Source organism: Talpa occidentalis, unplaced genomic scaffold, assembly GCF_014898055.3.
Source record: "Talpa occidentalis isolate TD23 unplaced genomic scaffold, MPIMG_talOcc4v2.1 talOcc4.13, whole genome shotgun sequence".
Lineage (NCBI taxonomy): Eukaryota > Metazoa > Chordata > Mammalia > Eulipotyphla > Talpidae > Talpa > Talpa occidentalis.
The window spans coordinates 55,287,176-55,310,820 of NW_023601322.1; the positions used below are offsets into that span (position 1 = coordinate 55,287,176).

Sequence of the window (23,645 nt, forward strand, 5' to 3'; positions counted from 1 at the left end):
ATAGGGTAAGGATTATGGGTGGGTTTAGGATAGTGACATTTAGGGTTTGGGTTAGAGTTACGTTTAGGGTTAGGGTAAGCTTTGGGGTTAGGGTCGGTGTTAGGTTTAGGTTCACTGTTACTTTTGGGGTGAGGGTTACATTTAGGGTTAGTTTCATTTAGGGCTAGGGTGATTTAGGATTAAGGTTAGGTTTAGTTGTGTTACTTTAGGTTAGTGTTTAGGGTTAATTTAGGGTTATTTGAGTTAGGTATAGGTTAGGGGTAGTGTTGTGTTTATTAGAGTTATGTTTAAGGTTAGAGTTAGCGTTAGTGTTACATTTAGGGTTAAGGTTACGTTTCGGGTAAGGGTTAGGATTAGTTTCAGCGTTAGGGTCAGGGTTAGTTTAGGGTTAGGGTACGTTTAGTTCAGGGTAGAGTTAGGGTCACGGCTTGGGTTAGGGTTAGAGTTAGGTTTGGTGTTACCTTTAGGGTTAGGATTTCATTTAGGGTTAGGGTTTAGTTAGGTTAAGGATTAGTGTTAGCCTTATGGTTAGGATTAGAATGAGGGGTAGGGTTAGGATTAGTGTCAAATTTAGGATTAGGGTTTCATTTTTGGTTAAGTATAGGGTCAAGGGTTAGTGTTACATTCAGGGTTAGGTTAACATTTTGGCTTAGGAAATGGTTTTGTGTTACCTTTAGGGTTAGGCATAGAATAGGATTAGGGTTAGAGTTAGTGTTATAATTACGGTTAGGTTTTGTGTTAGGGTTAAGGTTAGGTCTTGGGTTTCGGTTTTATCTTTAAGGTTCTTGTTAGGCTTACGTTAGGATTATCTTTAAGCTAGGGTTAGGTTAGTTTTAGGGTTTTGTTTAGGGTTAGGTTTAGTTTTGTTAGGGGGAGTGGTAAGGTAGGTTAGGAAATGGAGAAAGGGGCTAGGATAAGGTTAGGGTTAAGGTTATCTTTAGGATTTGGATTAGGGTTATATTAATTGCAGGGTTAGGTTAGGGTTAGGGTTACATTTAGGGTCAGGTTTAGTTTTGTTAGTAGTAGGGCTATGTGTAAGGGTAGGGTTAATATGTGCAGGGGCAGGGGGATGTTTGGTGTGGGTTACGGCATGGGTAGAGGTAGGGGCAGGGTTGGCATTAGGGTAAGGTAGGGTTAGGTTCATGGCTAGGGTTAGAATTAGGGTTTAGGGTAAGAGGTTTACGGTTAGGGTTAGGATTGGAGTTTGGGGTTATGGTTAATGTGTAGGGTTAGGTGTTAGGGTTAGGGCTAGTTTTATCTTTAATTTTAGGGTTAGGATTAGGGTTCAGGTTGTTTTAGAGTTAAAATTAGGGTCAGTGGTATGGTTACTTTTAGGGTTAGGGTTGGGTTATGGTTAGGGTTAGAATTGGGCTTAAGTTTAGGTTAGTAATAGGGTTATGCTTGCTAGGGTTAGTATTAGGTTTTCGGTTATCATTCAGGTTAGGGTTAGGATATAGGTTATCTTAGGGCAAAGGTTAGGGTTATGTTTTAGGGTTAGGATTAGGTTTAGTTCTAGTTGTAGGGTTATCGTTATGTGTAGGGGTAGCAATAGGGTTAGGGATAGGCTTAGAATTTAGAATTAGGTTTATTTAACGTTAGGGTTAGAGTTACATTTATGGTTTTAGTTATCTTTATGATTAGTGTTAGTGTTAACCTTTGCTTTGTGTTAGGTTTATTGTTAGGATCAGTGTTAGGGTGAAAGTTAATGTTAGAATTAGGGTTGGGTTCAGGATTTGGTTTAGGGGTTGTAGGTTATGGTTAGGGCTAGAGGTAGGGTTCGGTTTAATTTTATCTTGAGGTTTATGTTTAGTTTTTTATCTTTAGAGTTCGGGTTATCTTTAAGGGTTAGGGTTATTTTAAAGAATATGGTTAGGGTTAAGGGCTGTTGCAGTGGTAGGGTTAGGTGTAGGCATAGCTTTAGAGTTAGAGTTTGAGTAGTGTTTACTGATATGGTGAGGGCTTGGGAAGGGTTAGGCTTATCTTTATGGTTAGGGTTGGAGTTACCATTAAGATTTGGTTAGGGTTAGGTTTAGTTTTAGGGTTATGTTTACCTTTAAGGTTACCTTTATGGTTCTAGTTACAGTTGGGTTAGGTGTAGGTTTATGGTTAATGTTAGAGTTAGTTTTAGGGTTTGATTTAGAGTTAGGGTTACCATAAGGCTTTAGGGTTCACATTTGTTTAGTGTTAGGGTTATTTTTAGGGTTAATTTAGGGTTAGTGTTTGTGTTCGGTTTTAAGGTTAATGTTGGGGTTAGTATTAGGGTTAGGTTTAGTTTTAGCTTTGGGGAAGGGTTAGATTTAGGATTAGGGTTTTGGGTTATGGTTAAAATTGCTGTAACATTAGGGCTTGAGTTAGGGTTAAGGGTTAGCATTTGGGTTAAGGTTACCATTAAGTTTAGGATTAGGTTTTGGGTTATCTTTTTTTTTTTTTTTTTTTTTAGTTTATTTATATAAGCACTGGGTACAGTCAGAAGCGCGGGAGGGTGAGAGAATTCACCAGAGAGAGGAACAGAACAGGCAGACCGCCGAAGTACACTGCTGAGGGGAGCAGCGGGGCGGCAGGAGAGGTCTGCGCATGTGGGACCCTCCAGGCGGCCAGGGATCAAACTGGCACTGCAGAGGCTGTGGGCAGCTTCACAGCCCAGCGCTCTACCCCTGTGCCACCAGGGAGGCCCCTCAGGTTATCTTTATGGTTAAGGCTAGGTTTTACTTGAAGGTATGGTTAGGGTTGGTGGTTTTTTTTTGTTTTTTTTGTTTTTTGTTGTTGTTTTTGCTTTAGGGTCATGGTTAGGTTTAGCATTAGGAGTAGGTGTAGGTTTAAAGTTACCATTAAGGTTAGGTTTACAATTTGGGTTACCGTTTAGGGTTAGGTAAGGATTAGGGTACGAATTAGGATTAGGTTTATGGTTAGGCTTAAGTTTACCTTTTAGTTTTGGTTTACAGTTAGGGCTAGGGTTATGTTTAGGGTTAGTTTTGGGTTAGGGTTATGGATATGTTTATGATAGAGTTAGGTTTAGTTTTATGGATAGGGTTAGGGTTATATTTATGGTAAAAGTGTTAGGGTTAGTTTTAATTTTAGATATACCTTAGGGTTAGGTATAGGGTTAGGTTTACTTTGAGTGTTAGGATTCGGGGTGTAGTAGGGTTAGGATTAGATTTAGGATTAGAGTTTTGTTATATTTCGGTTTAGGGTAGTTTTAGGGCTAGGATTACCATTAGTGTTAGTTTTAATTACTATGGCTTTATAGTATAGTTTGAAGTCTTGGAGAGTGATCTTTCCATTTTCCTTCTTTTTAGTCAGGAGAGCTTGGCAATTGAGGTTTTTTGTGGTTCCACATGAATTTCATCAGTATTTTTTCTATTTCTTTCAAGAATGTCATTGAAATTTTTATTGGAATAGCACTGAATCTGTAAATTGCTTTTGGTAGGAGGGCCATTTTGATATCATTAATTCTTCCAATCCATGAGGAGGGGATGTCTTTCCATTTCTTTGTGTTCTTCTTCTATTATTTTTAACAATGTTTTATAGTTTTCTTTGTATAGGTCCTTCACCTCTTCTGTTAATTTCCAAGTATTTAATTTTTTTTTGTTTCCATTATAAAAAGGATAGTTTTCTAAATTTCTTCTTATTCAGATTGAGTATTTGCATATAGGAAGGCTATTGATTTTTGTGTGTTGATTTTGTATCCTGCTACTTTACTAAACTAGTCTATAATTTTGATTAGTTTCTCTCTGGAGTTTTTGATTCTCTATAGTAACATATTGTCTGTAAACAGTGACAGTTTTACTTCTTTCCCTATTTGGTTTACTTGTGTGTCTTTCTCTTGTCTTATTGCCCTGGCTAGGACTTCCAGGATTATATTGAAAAGCAGTGGAGTTCAAAGGCTTGGCACCCTCTCTCCACACTTCTCCCTACAATCTCTTCCATCTGGCTGCTCCTGACTTGCACGAAGTGTTAATCTGGTAAATGAAGTGTTTCTCTGAGTTCTGAGAACTCCTCTATAAAATTAATAGAACTTTTCACCATTGAGAATGATATTGGCTTGGGTTTTTTGTATTTAGCCTTTATTATGTAAGGTATGTTCCTCTATCCTGTGAATTTTGAGGGCCTTCATCATTAATGGATTTTGAATTTTGTCGAATGCTTTGTCAGCATCTATTTACATGATCAAACGGTTTTTATTTTCATATTTGTCGATGTGTTGCATTACATTAAGTGATTTCAGATTTCAGTTGTGCCCTTGGAATAAATCCCACTTGGTTGTGGTGTATTATCCTTTTGATGCGTTGTTGAATTCTATTGGTTAAGATTTTATTGAGGATTTTTTGCGTCAGTGTTCATTAGAGAGATTGACCTGTAGTTTCTTTTTGTGTGTTGTCCTTGTTCAGTTCAACATTATTTTATGAAGCCAACATTACACTAATACCAAAACTGAACAAGGACAATGTGTAATGTTGGCTTCATAAAATAATGTTGGATTCCATAAAAATGTTGGTTGTATTCCTTCTTTCTCAATATTTTGAAAGAGCTTGTGTAAGACGGACACTAGTTCGTTTCTGAACATTTAGTAGAATTCATTTGTGAATCCATTGGTCCTAGGCTTCTGTTTTGGAGGAGGGTTTGATTACTGTTTCAATTTCAGTGCTCGTCATTGGTCTGTTTAGGTGTTCTATTTCTTCCATATCTAGCTTTGGAGGATTGTATAGTCCTAGGAATTTGTCCATCTCTTCTAAATTTTTTAACTTGCTTGCATGTAACTGTTCATAGTAATCTGATTATTCTTTTGATTTCTGCTGTGTCTGGTGTAATTCTCCCCTTTCATTTATGATCCTATTTTTTTGCGCTTTCTCCCATTTTTTGTGAGCCTGGCTAGAGGTTTGTCTGTTTAATTTTTCGAAGAAACAATTTTTGCCTTCATCGATCTTTTGGGTTTTTTTTTTTCCTTTTGCATATATTTCTGCTTTGATTTTTATTATTTCCTTTCTTATGCTGTCTTTTGGGTTTTTTTATTAATCTTTTTTCCAGTTCTTTAAGGTGGGAGATTAGGTTGTTTCTTAGAGTTCTTTCTTGTGCCTTTATGTGAGCCTGTATTGCTATATTTTTCTGTTATAACTGCTTTTGCTGTGTCCCATACATTCTGGAATGTTGTATCCTTGTTTTCATTCATTAAGGTTTTTTAAAATTTCTTCTTGATATCCTTATTGATTGAGTGTCTTCCAGGAGTGTTTCAATCTTCCTACCATGAACGAGGAATGTTCCTTGGTTTCTTTTCATGGTTTATTTCTAGTTTGTTACCTTTATGTCAGAGAAGATAGTGGGTATGATTTTGATTTTATTGTATCTGTTGAAGTTTGTCTTGTGTCCCAGTATGTGATAACTCCTGGAGAACAAGACATGTGCACTTGAGAAAAATGTGTACTCAGATATTTTTGGGTGCAGTGCCCTATACATGTCTGTTAAGCACATACAGGTCCTTATTTAGAGCTGTAGTGTCACTACCTGGACACCTCATTGCCGCTGGAGACAGGAGACATCTGGGAGGGGAGGGAAGAACAACAAAGGCAAGGCCAGCAAAGCGCAAGGCAAAAGTCAAGTGGCAAGTTGCTTGTTAATTCATCTGAGCACAATGTGCCTTTTGATTTTTCAGATCAGTCCATTGACATTTAGGGTGATTAGTGATATGAGGGTTTGCTACTTCCATTCATCCTTTGTTTACCAATTGTTATGTATATTCATTGCTTCTATATTCTATATTTCTATCTGCCACTTTTGTTACATTTCTTATTGTCCCCTTTATGTGTTGTGTCTCTATTCCAGTTTTTTGCTAACCATGGGATTTGTATAGAATATCTCTTTTCTCAAATAGCCCTTTTTCTGCTAATCTCATCTCATCTTCATTTGAATATACTGGTTCTGACTTCCACATTAATGTTGTTATTGTCAAAATTATCTCTTTTTATACTGTGAGATTTTTACCAAATTAAGGCATCTATATTTTTTATTGTTTATTTAATGTGTATCTTTTTTATATTTTGTTTTATAATTCTTACATCATTTTTCATTTTTGCACAATGTGTGCATTTTCATTTTGGTTATATTCCCCATACAATTGCACCCCCCCCACCCCCTTATTTTGACCCTAATCCTTCCTCTCCCCTCCCTCCTCCTCCCATAGTGTGTCTCTGGTTTATAGTTGCTTGTTGATTTTGATTTTTACTTCATATTAATTAGTCTTTTTCCTGGTTCCTTATTTAGGTTTTCTAAATTCCTGCTATGAGTGAGGCCATCTGGTATTTTTCTTTTTCTTTCTGACTTATTTTGCTGAGCCTGATCCCTTCTAGCTCCATCCATGTTGCTGCAAACTGCATGTGTTTATCTTTTTTGATTGCTGAGTAATATTGCATTGTGTGTATGTACCACATCTTCTTGACCCAGTCATCTATTTTGGGGCATTTGGGTTGTTTCCATAGCTTAGCTATTGTAAATAGTGCTGCTATAAACATAGGGGTGTAGGTGCCCTTTTGAATTTATGTTTCTGTGTCCTTTGGGTAAATATCTAGGAGTGGAATTGCTGGATCATATGGAAGCTCTATCTTTAGTAGGTTGAGGAATATCCACACAGCTCTCCTTAGTGGCAGGACCAGTTTGCATTCCCACCAGCAGTGCAAGAGAGTTCCTTTTTCTCCACATCCTCACCAACATTTGTTGTTGCTAGTTTTTTTAATGAGATACCATCTTACACCAGTAAGAATGGCACATATTAATTTGTATCTTCGTACACAGTTGTTCGTGTTTTGTACATATTTGATTTCTCCCCTCAGGTGCAGTCCAGTACTTCTCCCACACCATATCACTTAGAACCATCACCATACTCCCTTGTGCTATTCCCTTCCCCTATCTTGACTCCTCCTCTTCTCCTTCCCCTGCTGTATGCTAATTTTGACTTCTTCCTAACCCTTTTTTCAGCTTTCCTATAGTCCACCTATAAGTCTAGACACCTGAAATTTTTCTTTTTCCTTCTGACTCATTTCACCGACCATCATCCCTTCCAGATCCATCCATGTTGGGACCCGTTTTAGAACCCTAAAAAGCCACAGAAAAACAATTCAAAATAACCAACCAGTTTAGTAAAGTAGCAGGATACAAAATTAGCACGGAAAAATCAGTAGCCTTCCTATACACAATCAATCTGAAGAAGAAAAAAAATCAAGAAAACCATCCCTTTTATAATTGAAACAAAAAAATCAAATACTTGGAAATAAACCTAACAAAAGAGGTGAAGGAACTATACAAAGAAAATTATAAAACACTGTTAAGAGAAATAGAAGACACAAAGAAATGGAGAGTTATCCCCTGCTCATGGACTGGAACAATTAACATTATTAAAATGGCCATCCTATCAAAAGCAATTTACAGATTCAACGCTATGCCAATAAAAATCTCAATGACATTCTTCAAAGAAATAAAACAAATACTGATGAAATTTATGTGGAACCACACATGCACACACACACAAAAAAAATCTGAATAGCTAAAGCCCTACTGACGAAAACAAAGGAGAATGGAGGTATCACACTTCTAAACTTCAAGCTATACTACAAAGCCATAATAATTAAAACAGTTTGGTATTGGAACAAACACAGATACACAGAACAATGGAACAAAATAAAGAGCCCAGAAATAAAGCCACACTTACATGGACAAATAATCTTTGGCAAAGGAGCAACGAACATCCAATGGAACATGGACAATTTGTTCAAAAAACGGTGCTGGGAAAACTGGACCACCACATGCAAAAAAATGAAACTAGACCACTACCTTTCACAATGCATAAAAATCAACTCAAAATGGATAAAAGAACTGGACATAAGATCTGAAACCATAAAATAGATATAAGAAAATATAAGTAAAACACTATAAGACATAGATTTCAGTAACTCTTTATAAAGACTTGCCACCCAAAGCAGTGATAGTGAAGGCAAAGATAAACCCCTGGGATTACATCAAACTGAAAAGCTTCTGTACAGCAAAAGAGACATTAACCAAAACAAAAAGGCACCACACTGACTGGAAAAAAATTTTTGCGCTCCAGTCAACTGATAAGGGACTGGTCATAAAAATATACAAAGAACTCACAAGACTCAATAAAAACAAAATAAACAATCCAGTCAAGAAATGGGCAGAAGAACTTAAAAGACATTTCTCGAAAGAGGAAATGCAAATGGCCAACAGGCATATGAAAAAATGTTCAACATCCCTTATAATCGGGGAAATGCAAATCAAAACCACATTGGATACCACCTGACACCAGTAAGAATGGCACATATCAAAAAAAACAAGCACAACAAATGTTGGCGAGGCTGTGGTGAAAAAGGAACTCTCTTACATTGCTGGTGGGAGTGCAAACTGGTCCAACCACAATGGAAAACTGTCTGGAGGGTCCTCAGTCTACTAAAAATGAAGCTACCATATGGCCCAGAAATTCCACTCTTAGGGATCTACCCAAAGGACACAAAAACATTGATTCAAAAGAACAACTGCACCCCTATGTTTACTGCAGCACTATTTACAATAGGCAGGACTTGGAAATAACCCAAATGCCCAAAAATAGATGACTGGATCAAGATGATGTGGTGTATATACTCAGCAACATGGATAGATCTAGAAGGAATTATGCTCAGTGAAATAAGTCAGAAGGAAAAAGAAAAATATTGGATGGTTTCACTGCTAGCAGGAATACAGGGGAACCAAATGAGACATCAGTGTAAAAAATAATAATATAAAAACAACAAAACAAGAATAGACAATTATAAGTCAGAGACATCCTGCAGGGGAGGAGGAGGGAGAGCTATCTGAGGTAGAGGGATGGAGGAGCACAGGGGACTGTGGTGATGGTGTACGGGTGCATTGGTGAAGGAAATTCTATGGTGACTACACCTGGGGAGGAGGAAGCAAATATTGTTTAAAAATGAATTGGTGGGAGTGCAAACTGGTCCAACCACTATGGAAAGCTGTGTGGAGATTTCTTGACCTACTAAACATAGAGCTTCCATATGATCCAGCAATTCCACTCCTAGGTATTTACCCAAAGGACACAGAAACATCAATTCCAAAGAGCACCTGCACACCTATGTTTATAGCAGCACTGTTTACAATAGCTAAGCTTTGGAAACAGCCCAAATGCCCAAAAGTAGATGACTGGATCAAGAAGATGTGGTACATATATACCATGGAATATTACTCGGCATTCAAAAAAGATAAACACATGCAATTTGCAGCAACATGGATGGCACTGGAAGGGATCATGCTCAGTGAAATAAGCCAAAAAGAAAAAGAAAAATACTAGATGGTCTCACTCATAGCAGGAATCTAGAAAACTTAAATAAGGGACCAGGAAAATGAATAACTATAAGAAAGTGAAAAATAAAAACCAACAAAAAACTATGAACCAGAGACACTTTTTGGGGGGTGGGGGGCGGGAGGGGAGGGATTGCGGTCAGAATGAGGGGGTTGCAATTGTATGGTGAATATAAAAATAAAATTTATTATAAAAAAATAAATAAAAATAAAATGTCAAAAAAATAAAAAATAAAAATGAATGTTATAAAAAAAATAAAAAGAAAAAAATGTTGCTGCAAATGGCATGAGTGTCTTTTTTGATAGGTGAGTAGTAGTCCATTATGTATATATGCCACATCTTCTTGAGCCAGTCATCTGTTTGGGGGCATTTAGGTTGAATCCATTTTTAACTACCATAAATAGTGCTGCAATAAATATAGGGGTTCAGGTTTCATTTTGAAATAATGTTGTTGTGTCCTTTGGCTAGATTCCTATATGGTAGGTCTGTTTTTAGTGCTCTGAGGGAACCTCCACACAATTGTCCATAGTGGCTAAGCCAGCTTGCTTCCCCACTAGTACTGTAAGAGTTTTCCTTTTTAGCAGCATTTGCTGTTTCCAGTGTTTTTAATGTGGGCCATTCTCACAAGTACGTGGCATTTCACTGATAATTAGTAATGTTAAACATTTTTTATGCCATTTGCATTTCCTCTTTGGAGAAGCATATTTGTAGCTTTTTGTTTATTTTTAAACTGGGTTTTTTGCTTTGTTTGAGTTGTATAAGTTCCTTGCAGATCTTTAATATCAGCTCCTTCTCAGTTGTATGGTGGGCAAATATCTTCTCCCATTCCTTGGGATTTGTTTTGGTTATGTCTCTTTTGCTGTATAGATGCTTTTTAGTTTGATGTATTCCCAGCTATTTTATCTTCTTCATTTTCCTGCTCCTGGAGATGTGTCCTCAAATATGTTTCTGAGGTGTATGTCATGGCCTTTTTCTATTTATTTTATGGTGTCAGGTCTTACATTCAAGTCTTTTACCCATGCTGATATGGTGTGAGACAGTACTCTAGTTTCATCCTTTTGCATGTGGTTGTCCAGTTTCCCCAGCACCATTGATTGATGGTGTATATTCTTTGCTCCCATGTCATAGACTAGTTGACTATGTATGCGTGGTTTTATTTCTGGGCTTTCAATTTGGTTCTATTGGTGTGCATGTCTCTGTTCCAATACCATACCTGTTTTTATTATTGGGGCTTTGCAGTATTGTTTGAAGTCTGGTAGTGTTATACCTCCATTCTTCCCCCTTTTAGTCAGGAGAGCTTTTGCTATTCAAGGATTTTTGTGATTCCATATGAATTTCAGCAATATTTGTTCCATTTCTTTGACGAATGCCATTGAGATTTTTATTGCAAGTTTATTGATCTGTAAATTTGCTATTTTGATAACTGTAATCCCATAGATGTCTGCTGGGTCCATGAGGTCTAGATCTTTATTTTAGGCTTTAGATCTTTATAATAAGGTCTTTAAGGATTTAGACTTTTATAATAAGGCCTTGCTTATTTTTTGTCTCACTGATCTGTTCATTGGTGAATGGGGTGTTGAGGTTTCCTACCCCATATGTATTTACTGTTTTGAACGTTGCTAGTGATTGTCTAATGCTTTGGTGCTCCATCATTTGGTGAGTATATGTTGAAGTGTTGTCTTCCTGGTATAGTGTCCCCTTTATATATAGTATCCATGTGTCTCTCCTGTCACCCTTTGTAGCTTAAAGTCTGTTTTATCTGATATTATAAATATGGCTGCCCCAGCCATCGTTGGGGGACCATTTGCATGTAGAATTGTTTTCCAAACCTTTACTTCAATCTGTTTATCTTTAGAAGTTGGGTGTGTTTCCTGGCAATAGCATAAGTTTGGATTCTGTTTTCTAATCCAACATGCTACTCTGTCTTTTGAATGTGACTTTAGTCCATTTGTGTTTATGGTGATTAGTGATAACATAGAAGGCTGTTTTGCTGTTCTGCTCATCGTTCTGTGGTTCTTATTCAATATCTTGCTGTTATTGCTATTCATTCTTGTGTTGGCTTAGATCTTAAGACTTCTTGTGTTATTTCTTAGAATTGGGGGTGAGTAGGAGCAAATTTCTTAAGCTTTTGTTTGAAAAAATAAAAAGATTTTGTTTGAGAAGTTCCTTATTTTTCCCTCATAAAGGAAGGAGGGCTTCACTGGATAAAGTATTTTTGCCTGGCATTTTTTGCCCTGGAGTTTTTTTAATATATTGCTCCATTCTTTTCTTGCTTGTATTTCTTGTCAGCCTAATTGGTTTACCAGACTCCCTATGAAAAGACTGACACTACCAAGTGTTGGCAAAAGCATGGAACAACTGGAACTTAGGAAAACTGCTTGGCAGTATCTATTATAGTAAAGCTGAACATAATGTACACACTGGAATTCTAAAATTCCTCTCCTAGGCAGTAATGTGTACCTTTATACATTAAAATTCATGCACTCGAATATCTGAGGCAGACTATTAAAAACAGTTCACAAACTGGAGATGAAGTCATAGAGCAAATGATTTTCAGGCTTTTCTGCCCTCCTGCCATTAGGATTGCCCTGCCTCATGGGGCACCTATATTTGTTATATTGCTGTAAGTTGTACTGTTTACTTCTGTGGGCTATGGCAGCAATATTGAGATATTTGCCAAGAGAAGCAAAGGCAGGAGAGAGGCAGGAGAGAGAAGGGGAGAAGAACACCAGAGACACCCCGAGTGAAGACTTGCTAGGGGCTAGGAGGCCTACTGGCCTCCTGGTCCCCCGGCACCCCTTCCTGCCATGTACCTGGTTGCTGTACTTCATGTAAAAGCTCAATACAAGCCTGAGAAAGCCGCCAAGGGCTCCAGGACTCTTCTTTACCCCATCTGCTGAATCTCAGAAAACCTGCTCTGTGCCCATCCTGCTACTACAGAAGTGAACCAAACGCCATCAGATCTACAACATGTGTTTTATTCACACAGTGAGAACAAAGCATGTATCAGGTTGTCAGAAGTCATGATGCATTTGTTTGAAAAACACAGAAGAAATACATGACTTTTCCAACAACCAAATACATATAGTGTCAACAAAAATCACACATTTTGAGCAAAGCTGCCAGTTACAGAACACTGTTTGATTACTGTTTGATTTCATTCACATAATGTCCGATGCCAGAAAAAACTAATCTATTCTCTTAGAAGTCAGGATAATGGTTGCCTACCCTTCGGGAGGTAGAAACTGGAAAAGAGCATGAGAGGGTGTCCTGGGTGCTGGCAATGTTTGTTTGTAGGGTAAATGGTTTTCAGGCTTTTCTGCCCTCCCACCATTAGGATTGCCCTGCCTGATGGGGCACCTGCAGTTGTTACATTGTTGTAAGCTGTGGGCCATGGGAGGAGTAATGAGGTAGTCACCAAGAGAAGGAGGAGACAGGCAGGAGAGAGAAAGGGATAAAGCAAGCCAGAAGAAGCCAGGGAATCCAGAGTGAAGACTTGGAGGGGGCAGGGGTTGGAGGCCTACCAGCCTCCTGGCCTCCCAGTACCCCTGCCTACCATATACCTGGTTGCTGCACCACATGTAAGACTTCAATAAAAGCTTGAGAAAGGACCGAGGGCTTCAGGACTCCTCCTTTACACTCATGATTGGCTTGAATCATAGAAAACCTGCTCTGTGCCTTCCTGACACTACATTGTTGTTCTGGGTGCTGATTCTGTGCATTGTGTCCTAATTTGTTGGGGGAGAAGGGGAATACACAGACTATTTATGTAGATGTTAAACTTGTAGAAATGGTTAAAATGACATGCCTCTACCTGGATCGGAAGCTCAGAACGATGAAATGACTCCTCCTCCCTGAGCCTCTCCCATTGTCCACTACACTCTTTCACACTTGCACTCGGCTACTAACTGCTCTTATAAAAGGTGAGAGTGAGAAGAAAACAAACACCCTCAATAACCCTGCCCCCACCTACCCAAACATAAAAACTGAATGCCATATGGTACAGGTCTGGTTGCTAAAGTAGTTCTACCAAAATGTAAAGTCCAAGTCTATTTTTATCACTTTTTACCCTCATTCTCTAGTGAGATCAAGTGGACATCTGCTCCCTCTGCCCAAAAGCTTCTTAATCAGGAATATTCCTCTCAAAGGACATAAATAACACTTCAAGTTGCAGGTACTGAAACAGCGAGGAGTCATGCAGGCCTCTCAGACACCCCTCGTGGTAGGTAAATGCAATTGGAGGGCAGGCCCAACTTGGCTGAGGGGTGTAGGGTAAAGAAAATGTCAGGCTTTTCTGCCCTTCCGCCATCAGGATAGATGATGGATCCTTGTCCTGAATGCATGCCTGATGGCGGGCACCTGGAATAGGGTGTGGGCATAGGTAGATGGGATTCAGCTGAGTTAAGACTGTGCTTTTAAGGGCGGCGTCACGGGGGACGCCAGCAGCCCCAGCCAGCAGCAGCAGAACCTGAAGGAGAAGCCGAAGCAGAAGCAGAGAACGCCAGAGAGCCCAGATAGAGTGAAGACTTGCTGGGGGCTGGGAGGCCTGCCAGCCTCCCAGCCCCCCAGCCAGCACCCCTGCCTGCCATATGCCTGGTGAACCCCAAAATAAAAAACCTGCAAAACTACTGAGGACTCTGATTCCTCCTTTACCCGATCTGCATGGGATCAGAAAACCTGCCTTGTGCCCTGTCCTGCCCCTTACAATTGGCGTATGTCGGCAAGATCCATGCAGACGGGTATTGGAGCCCTCCGAAGACCTAGAGGGACTAAGGAGAACAGACTTTGCCTGTGACGACGCTGGAGGCACCATGGCGGTATAGAAGATGGATACGTCCACGAGCTACAGGATGAGACCTGGCGTGAAGGAGACGCCCGAAAGGACCAGCCAACGACACCGGAAATGACCAGCCAACGACACCGGAAAGGACCAGCCAATGACCCCTGAGGCAGCAGGCCATTGCTGAAGCAGGGAGAGGCCAATGGACTGATAGACTGATGAACTGATGATTTTGGACTGACAATCCCGCCAGAAGGCGGAGGACCTTAGCAGGTTATGTTTATTTTTTGAGAATCTGGGGGTGGCCAGTGGCCTAGATGGCCAAAAGCAGCCTGTGTATGCCCAGTGGCCAGGTGGAGGAGAAAAGCCAACTAAGGTGGCAAAAGATGGTACTGATGCTAAGTTGAGAAGCCCTAAAGCGGCTGTTAAGCAGCCTGGGTATGCTGAAGCCCTGTGAGTCTCGTAAAATCACCTATGGGTGATGCCCTGCTCATTCTTGAGTGAGGGTGAGGAGCTGAGGAGCCCGTCCTTGGGGGACGGGTGGGGAATGTGGCTTGGGGTGGAGCCCAAGCCAAATGCAAAGTTTGGATCCCCAACCCATGTGCTGGTGCAGTGGGTTGGCTTGAGAGCAGGGGTCTGTGAGTCGCATGGGTGGCCATGAAGGCCGAGTGTTGGAGCGACTGCAGACAGAAACCCTGAGGGTTGGCGATTACCCCCAACAGAATAAAATTGCCAATCCCAGAGCTAGTGCATCCTGGGGGTGGATGCTGTGTGTGCCTTGTAGCCTAGACTACAGCCGGAGAAGGCCAGGAAGCCTGACGGCTCCTGGTATGTTATAGTAGATGCCGTGAGTGATTCCCCTCCCTTATATGAGCAGTGCCTTCGGCAGCAGATTTGGTGGCTCATCTGCTGGTACCAATAATTGTCTTTTGCACTTGGTTGGTGCCCTGCCTGGACTTATTTGTGTTGTGTTGTATTTTGTTATGTTGTATTTTGTTATTTGATGTATTTGCTTTTGTGGGCCATGGCTGCATTGTTTGTTTGCTTAGAAAATTGTATATACTGTATTGTATAGACTGTATGGCAGAAAATCCTGAGGGGGTGGACTGTAGGGTAAAGAAAATGTCAGGCTTTTCTGCCCTTCCGCCATCAGGATAGATGATGGATCCTTGTCCTGAATGCATGCCTGATGGCGGGCACCTGGAATAGGGTGTGGGCATAGGTAGATGGGATTCAGCTGAGTTAAGACTGTGCTTTTAAGGGCGGCGTCACGGGGGGACGCCAGCAGCCCCAGCCAGCAGCAGCAGAACCTGAAGGAGAAGCCGAAGCAGAAGCAGAGAACGCCAGAGAGCCCAGATAGAGTGAAGACTTGCTGGGGGCTGGGAGGCCTGCCAGCCTCCCAGCCCCCCAGCCAGCACCCCTGCCTGCCATATGCCTGGTGAACCCCAAAATAAAAAACCTGCAAAACTACTGAGGACTCTGATTCCTCCTTTACCCGATCTGCATGGGATCAGAAAACCTGCCTTGTGCCCTGTCCTGCCCCTTACAAGGGGGAAACAGGGTGTTCAGATCTTGGGCCCCTTTGGTCAAACTTGTAACCACTCTGTGCCTTGTTATCCTCACCATTAAAATAAGGATAATGGGGCTAGCCGCATAGTTTTCAAAAGCATCCCAGTGAGTCAACACATGTTAGAACATTCAGAAAAGTGGCTCAGGATGCAGAAGGCTTTGGGGCCGATCCCAAAGTCCCCACAGTCAAGCTGTGCAGAGCACTCCTGGGCTGTCCCCCACACGGTCAGTAAAGCAGCGGGGACCAGGGACACCCCCTTCAGGGGTAAAGGGGAGCAGAGGAGAGATCTACAAGGATGTGAGATGGAGAAGAGCTGGCTGTCCCCCAGCCCCAGCACATCTGCTAAGTAAGTTTATCACTGAATAAATGAGAGCAGTCGCCAGCCACCTCCCTGAAAGACTTTGAAGAATCGGGTCTGCTGCTGCCAGAGGGCAAGAAGGAAGACACCTCCCAGGCATGTAGTAGCTGACCTAACAGCAAGTAGGGAGGTGGTAACATCACACACCCACACTTCCTATTTGACCAAATGGCCAGGAAACCCCACAACCACTGGGGTATAACTCCTATTATAGGGCCCTGGTCTCTACCTTGGAGCCCTTGAGACCTTGACTGTGACTGGCTCAAGACACAAAGTCTCAGACTGACGGCAATAAGTGGTTTATCAACAAAGGAAAAACCGATGTTCAACCGCTAGAATATTCACACCGGCGTATTCTCCAAGGAGGCAGACCTACCCAAGTAGCCGAATCTTCACCAGGAGGATACCTGAAGACATACCTGAAGGACATGAAGTCAGCGGGCTGGGACAGAAAGGAGGATGAATCCCCAGAAGAGTTCAGTGGGTGGGACTGGAGACCTGGCCACCTGGGAGCTGCCAACGCCGTGCTGCTTTCCCAGGGCTGATCAGCATCGCGCCCTGCCTCACAGCCGGGCCCACGCTGCACACCTCTGCTCCGAGGCTCTGTTAGCACCCATGTAGGGGACAATCCTACTTCCTCACATCACAGGTCTGGGGAGGAGGTAGGTTAGGAAACTCTGTGCCCGATACCTACCTTTCAGTCAGTAAACAGATTAGTTCTCGAGGCAATCCTTTTTCTCCCTGAAGGCAAGTTTCTGCGGGGGGGGGGGGGGGGGGGGAGTCAGGCTACAAGTAGAGGCAGGTGGAGGAGCAGTCACACCCTGGCTGGTCTGCAGGTGAGGGTGAGGTGTGGAAATGGCCAGTTTCTTTCCACGAACGCACAGGCTACGGGCACCTTTCCTTTCGGCATAACAGTAGGCCCGAATTCAATGGGGAATTCTCAGTTCTGCCACAATCCAGCCATGTTCCCAGATCAATCACACTGATCTCAGGCTGTCTTTTCCACAAACGGCTGATCTGATCTTCAGTTCTACCTGACACTCGTAGAGGACAAATTGAAGGGCAGGTCTGGGAGCGTCCTGCGTTCACTGCCAGGATCTGCTTACATCACTGCCCCAGGAGTGAACAGTCACGTCCCTCTCTTAGCAGCTACCAGTCTCGCCTGGAAAATCCCTCCAATGCTTAGACTGCCGGGAGTGTTGGGGGAGGGGCAGGGGACTGGACATAGGGGATGTCCTACCAACAAGTCCTCCCTTGCTGATGGGAGATGGGGGCAGAGGCTGCCGTTGCCAAACAGTTCTTCCCTAGTCACTACCTGGACACTTCATTGCCGCTGGAGACAGGAGACATCTGGGAGCGGAGGGAAGAACAACAAAGGCAAGGCCAGCAAAGCGCAAGGCAAAAGGCAAGTGGCAGAAGCACCTCGCCACCTCACCTATCTCCCTCCCCACACAGAACGTGTGTTCCTGTCTACACACTGAAAGCCCTGGGGACTCCACCTTTCTTTTCTCTCTGCTTGCTATCACCAGCAAGCTTGCTCACACCATCCCTTGGGGGGATTCATCCCTCCACATCACTCCCATCATCCACGGAGTGGACAGGGCAAAGGAAGCTAAAAACAGTTTGATCACTTATTTAGGATTAAGACGCCATCGGAAGCTTTCCACACTCTGCCCTACGCAGATATTTTTTGGTAGTTCCCCCAGAAGTGAAATGCACTTCCATCATGTAATCCTAAGGGCTCTCCACTCCCACCTCCCCCAGCACGGCTGCTCAACCCTTAGCAAGATAATGGCAGCCACCTTAGTCAGATGTACTACTGTTAAACTCCCCCAAGTGACTTTAGGTCAAAGCACCACTAAGGCAAAGCACTCAAGTTTTGCAAACTGGAAACAGTTTGGAGATGGAGATTGTAAAAGCAACGGAAATTAGGTAAACTGAGTTCCCTTGATAAAAGATCTGCTACTCTAACACTGAACGATCAACCTATACAAATAAATGGAGACTAAACTGCTTTTTTAACCAGCACGATAGATAATCATAGAAGGTAATGTCTTTTTAAGCCATGCATTACATAATTAAGTGACTTCTAAAAAACATAATGCAATAATCGCCTGTAAGTATTTCACACCTATCATAGGGCAGGTGTCCTTTCCATACAGAGATGCAAGTAAGGACAACAGTTTCCCCGGGGGGCAGCTGTGGAAATGCCATCAAGCAAGGAGCCAGGGCTGAAGTACTCCAACAGTTCTGATACGACAATTACAAATTCTGAATGGGGATGAGATGCCCGCTCCTACTGTGAAAAGGACCCCTTGAAACAGAGGGACAGGCAGGGCTTCTTTCTGGGCTGCATGGGGCAACGGATCTAGAAGGACGTAGCATCAGGAACCTGGATCTAACATCGAGGAGAAGTACAGCAGTTTTGTTCAATGAAGATAAGTAACACAAATCAGTCTTCACACTTGGAAATATAAATCTTTTGGGATATCGTATGAGAGAAGCCCTTCTCGCGCCCCCCCCACCCCCCAACCCACAAGATTATATGCTGTGATCTAAAAAGTTCTATTTAGTTCCAGAATTGCATCATACCAGCAAATAAGGCAGTTGCTATTTATAATGACTAGTCACAACTGGCTGAAATTCCAAGGTAAGTGACTTTTATGACAGCCCAAAATTGTTTTAACCACAACTCAGCAACACATATTGAAGACGTACATTAGCCTGCACAGAATGCTATCCACTTGATCTCGAAAAACATTATATATAATAACAAAAATACAGAAATGGTCACACCGCACCCCACCCACACCCAAACCAGTGTGTTCCCTCATCAATTCCACCACTGCAATAACTTTAATACCGTAAAGAAACAGTGAGGAAATCAGAGCACCGTGGAACGATGTCAGCAGCTCTTACATGTACTATTACAATTTTGATGAGCTAAGACAGTACAGGCAAATGGACTCCTGAGGACATTACGTACAAGTAAGATTTGTAAAGGTCCCCACTCATACACACGCGCGCACACACACACACACACACACACACACAAATGTTCATCTGTCACAGACGGCAGGGTCAAATTTATCCGCTGGAGTTTCCAGGCAGCATTCTGCACATTTAGAAATGAAAAGCAGCAAACGGAAAGTTGTCCAGTCTATCTCAGATGGATCATCCACAACTGCGTAAGGATGCAACAGCTGTTCTGATGCTACTGCACACGTGCTTACGGCTGCTTCTCAAATGCAAACACCACGTAAATACCTAAAAAAGAGAATAAATATAAGTCAGAGTTTGGTTTCTCATATCCTCAGGGCAAACAGAACAACAGTCTTGGTCCTGGACCCAATGTGGTCAAAAAAGTCTTAGCGGCTTCTAAAGAGCAACAGTCCCATTATTTCCAAGAGTTTCTCCATTATGCTGCATCACATTTAAGCAGATACGGGATCACGTACATGTGCTTACTTAGAAGCAAATACCCGCGTACTCTAATACCCGGTGGTACCACTGCCCTTGAGAAAACAAATTCGACAGCTCTCAAAATCTCTGAAACAGTGGAAGGTAAGGAAAGCAAAGAAAATCAAAACTAAAAAAAAGTGCACGACTAACTTCTTTTTACCTGGTGTGAGGTAGACAGGTATAACAACTACACCCCTACGAGTACTAATGACAGCGTTACTCAGTTTTCTCTAAGGAAAGGAAAACAAAAAACCTACCGCTAAGAATTAAAAGGAACATGCATAACATGCACACCAACATTCACCCACTTATCCAACTGTAGTGCTGGAGGGTTTGATTTATCTGGCCCCAACAGCGATATTCCTGCATGCAGCCAGCCCCAAGAGCATGCTCCCTTAAACAAGGCTTCCTGCTTTGACTCAAAAAGACATCTAAAAGCATCGTGGCTCCTCATTCTGAATCACACTCTAGTTCAAACACGTTATGTCTTCAAACGAGATACAGATAGATTTTTATGGTCAGAAAGCACCCGCAAAGATGACAAATCATCGAAACATCACACAGATGTTCCGGGCATGCACCAGGGCATTCAACTAGCAAGTCAGGGTAACAGGCCCCGAGTCTTCACTCCTTGAGTTCATTTCTCAACGAGGGACAGACAGCTGAACAACACAGATCACCTAACAGCCTCCCAGTCCTCGAGGCTCTCTACTCTTCCAACCCAACCAGCATAGGAGTACACCACCAGCCATTTCAAAGTCTACTTTGGTCATGCCCCTTTATCTACTAGTTTCCAATTTCTCTGAGGAGAAATGAAATATGGCTGGCACTGCAGCAGGTAGATCAGATAGACGAAAAACAGGCAAGGTGATCCAGTCATCAGCACTGCAATTCATTAATCGCTCCTCCTTTCCTTAAAACAGCTTGCCTTGTAGTGCACTTAATTGTGCATTAGTGCAGACGTGTGCATTACACAGCACACTTCTGCAAGACAGCTCTAGTAACTCGCGCACTCGTTTTTGCGCCCCCAACACCCTTTCGCAGACCGTTAACGTACAGCAACGCTCAAACGTCTATGGAATGGATTCTCTCTGACCACCTGTGCCTTCAACATAATCAACAGACATTTAAACGAACGGTGGGAACTACCTTCTAAGTCTTCAGGGCAACCACACAACATGATAGAGTGAGGCTCTGGACAGTGACTTCTGTTGAAGAACCATGGGAGTTCACAGATCCACCAGGCCTTGGAGTTCCCTTTCAGAGACAGGGGCCTCGCTTCAGAATGTCCCTGGATGATGCCCGTCCCCAGTCCTAAAATACCCTGCTCACTACGCTTCACTCAAGGTTCTATTACTTATCGTGCCTTCACTGACCACACCGCAGTGACCAGAATCAAATAAAATACATGGCAGTGTTCTACAAGCCGAAATGTCCAATAGGCAGCTGAGGTAAAGACAACCGATACAGATGGTTATGTGGTAACGAGTAGGCAGAAAAGCATCTGAGCATGCTTGTGAAAGTTTACATTAGGCAACACCCTGCATATATCTTCCTCTTGGTCCTAAGCAACAGTGCAAGAATGGGCAGCTATGTGAAAATATGAAACAAACACACACACGCACACGCACACACACACACACACAAGTGCACACACGCCTTAACCTGTTAGAAAATTTCTCATTTCAGATTTTACTGATCACTTTTTGAAAATAGCAATAAATCTGCACTGAAGAGATATACTCACTGGTAGCTTCCCATTCTGATTTACTTAAGGTTCCCTAAAATTAAGAAGAAAGAAAGAAAATTTTAGATTGAACACGCAAGTACAAACATACTTATGTTTCAACAATGGAGCTGCCCAAGCATCCCTCACTTCACTACAGATGTTTTAAAAAATACTGTGAATGTCATACTGATCTGAGCATGAAAGAAAGCAGTGAGATTCACCTTTCATGCCATCTCCTTAGCACTTTTGCCAAATGTTTTATTAGTCCACCGATTTTCATGCGATCAGTAAATTTGTGTGAAGTCATGTGTTCCTGTCCTGTGTGTGTGTGCGACTGGGAAAAGCATCCATTTTTATTTTTAACTTGCAAAATGAAAAAATTAAAAGTCCTATCTTGCTTCAAACATCAAACAGTACTGCTGGAGGAAATAAGATTTTTGTGTTTTACCAAGGAGTTACAAAGTTCTAAGTCATACAAGAGAAATTAAATATACTTGAAAGTTGTAAAAGATCTGAAACCATTTCGATACAGTAATAGACACATACAGCAATACCCTGACTAACGAGACCTGGTGGAAATTCCAGTAATTAGCATAATTTTGAAGAAGCGATGAGTGTAAACAATAGCCTAAACTGTCCCCAGAGATGTCTTATGCAAAATCTCTTGAGGACTACGTCACAGTGGTGGGCTGGCATTCAAAGTTAAAGAAACTGAGAGCTTCCATGTAGAAGCCAGCGCAAATGAAGACGTAACCTTTCCCCACCCAGGTTCACCAGGCGCTGAATTTGATCCAAGGGACACTGGAAGTCAGTAGTGCCTAGGTGAAGATATAATGGGAGAGCAAGCAAACTCTGAAACCAAGACTAGTACTTCTCCCCCAACCTTAACTGCCCCCACCCTCAGGTCACATTAAGTACACTTTCTTCTACAGTCTGTAGCAATACAAAGTCATCCTAACTTAGGGAAACAGACTAACATGTATCTGATTTGGAACAAAGTGAACCAGTAAACCACTGAAATAATCTCCCAAGTTTCCAGACAGCATGTATGGAATGTTGCCCCCATTTTCATTAAAATATGCTTTTTAAAAATGAACACTTACCAAGGGTAACTTTACTTGAGTGTTCTTCATGTACTTTGCCACATGTTCATAGTCATCCACCTTCTCAGAGGCAAGTCTGGAATTCTCATGTGTAGGATATGGCTAAGGAGGCAAACAAAATTCCTATCTAAAGATATTTCATCGAAATTTATTATTTAACAATTTAACATACAAAAATCACTGACACATACTAAGTCAATAATCCCCAAATATTGCTACAGGAATACAAAGTATACACACTTCTGAAATAGGAAAACAAAATGGGTGACAACAAAGCTGCTGCTGGCATCAATTTGATCATCACAGCATATTAGAGCTGGGCCCAATTCTATCATTCATCCCCACCAGTTACCAGCAAACACTCATCTCTTCCTGATGGCCCATCAAGGAAATTGTGTATTACCACACAAAGCCGAAGGTAGGTTACATGTTAATTTCAACACGACGGTGATTTAACAGTCATGGAAAAGACGAGCAGCAATTAGAAATAATAGAAATGAAACACTCCAGTTAATAGAGTTTCCAAATGAGCTGAAGAACATGAAGAAAATAACCCAGCATCCAAAATACAGGCAATGTCCAGTTTTCCACAAGAATCTGAAGGAACACACACACAGACACACACACAGACACACACACACACACACACACACACACACACACACACACCCCCCAGAGTCACAAACATGTGTTTGGCCAAAGACTTCTTCCAATGACCTCAGGCACTATTTGCAATCCATTTTAAGTATTATCTCTATGTTCCAAAGCACAGTGCTCTGGAATACACATGTATCAAAACATAATGTATGGCAGAAAATAATAAATTTAAAATACCTTCTACCCTACAAAGGTGGAGTCAGGGTTCCCCTCCCCTCCTCGGGGCTCTGCACTTGGCCTGAGAAGCTGCTTGTGGGCAGTGCAGGTGGGCATTTTAGCACCCACCACCAGAGGCCCCACTGGGGCACAGGTGGCAGGCCAAGGCCGGCAGTGACGGCGGGTGGCAGTTTCGACCCCCTGAGCATGCAGTCCCCGGTTCAGGGCTTTAGAGGAGGAGCACGAGGCCCCACGGGCCAGCTCCGCCACCAAGGCTCCCTCCAGCTACAGCAGTAGAGAGGCCCATGGATTTGGTGCCTGGATCGTGGAATGGACAAATCTGGTGTGAGCTATGAGCTGACTGGTAAACAGTCCAATCAGCCCCAGGGCTGAAAATGGTCTCATCAGACTTGTAGACGGGGCATTCTGAAGGAGGAGATAAGGCAGGGGCAGGAGCCAGCTTGGGACTTGG

General features: G+C 42.2%; 1 protein-coding gene and 1 long non-coding RNA gene across 2 annotated transcripts in view; one reads left to right on the forward strand and one right to left on the reverse strand.

Moving 5' to 3' along the window:
• Window positions 1-16,611, forward strand: part of LOC119242851 (mRNA cap guanine-N7 methyltransferase-like) — a 23,836-nt gene extending 7,225 nt beyond the window's left edge. The window contains exon 5 of the mRNA XM_037508302.2: window positions 16,379-16,611. Within this exon, the coding sequence (XP_037364199.1) occupies window positions 16,379-16,611 (233 nt within the window). The remainder of the gene's footprint in view (window positions 1-16,378) is intronic.
• Window positions 16,612-18,385: 1,774 nt separating this feature from the next.
• LOC119243240 (uncharacterized) lies at window positions 18,386-23,364 on the reverse strand. Its single transcript, XR_005124665.2, has 4 exons — window positions 23,195-23,364; window positions 22,361-22,462; window positions 21,276-21,309; window positions 18,386-19,333 (listed from the first exon to the last, which is right to left on the reverse strand). It is a non-coding gene; the product is annotated as an uncharacterized LOC119243240 (long non-coding RNA).
• Between the last annotated feature and the right edge of the window lie 281 nt (window positions 23,365-23,645).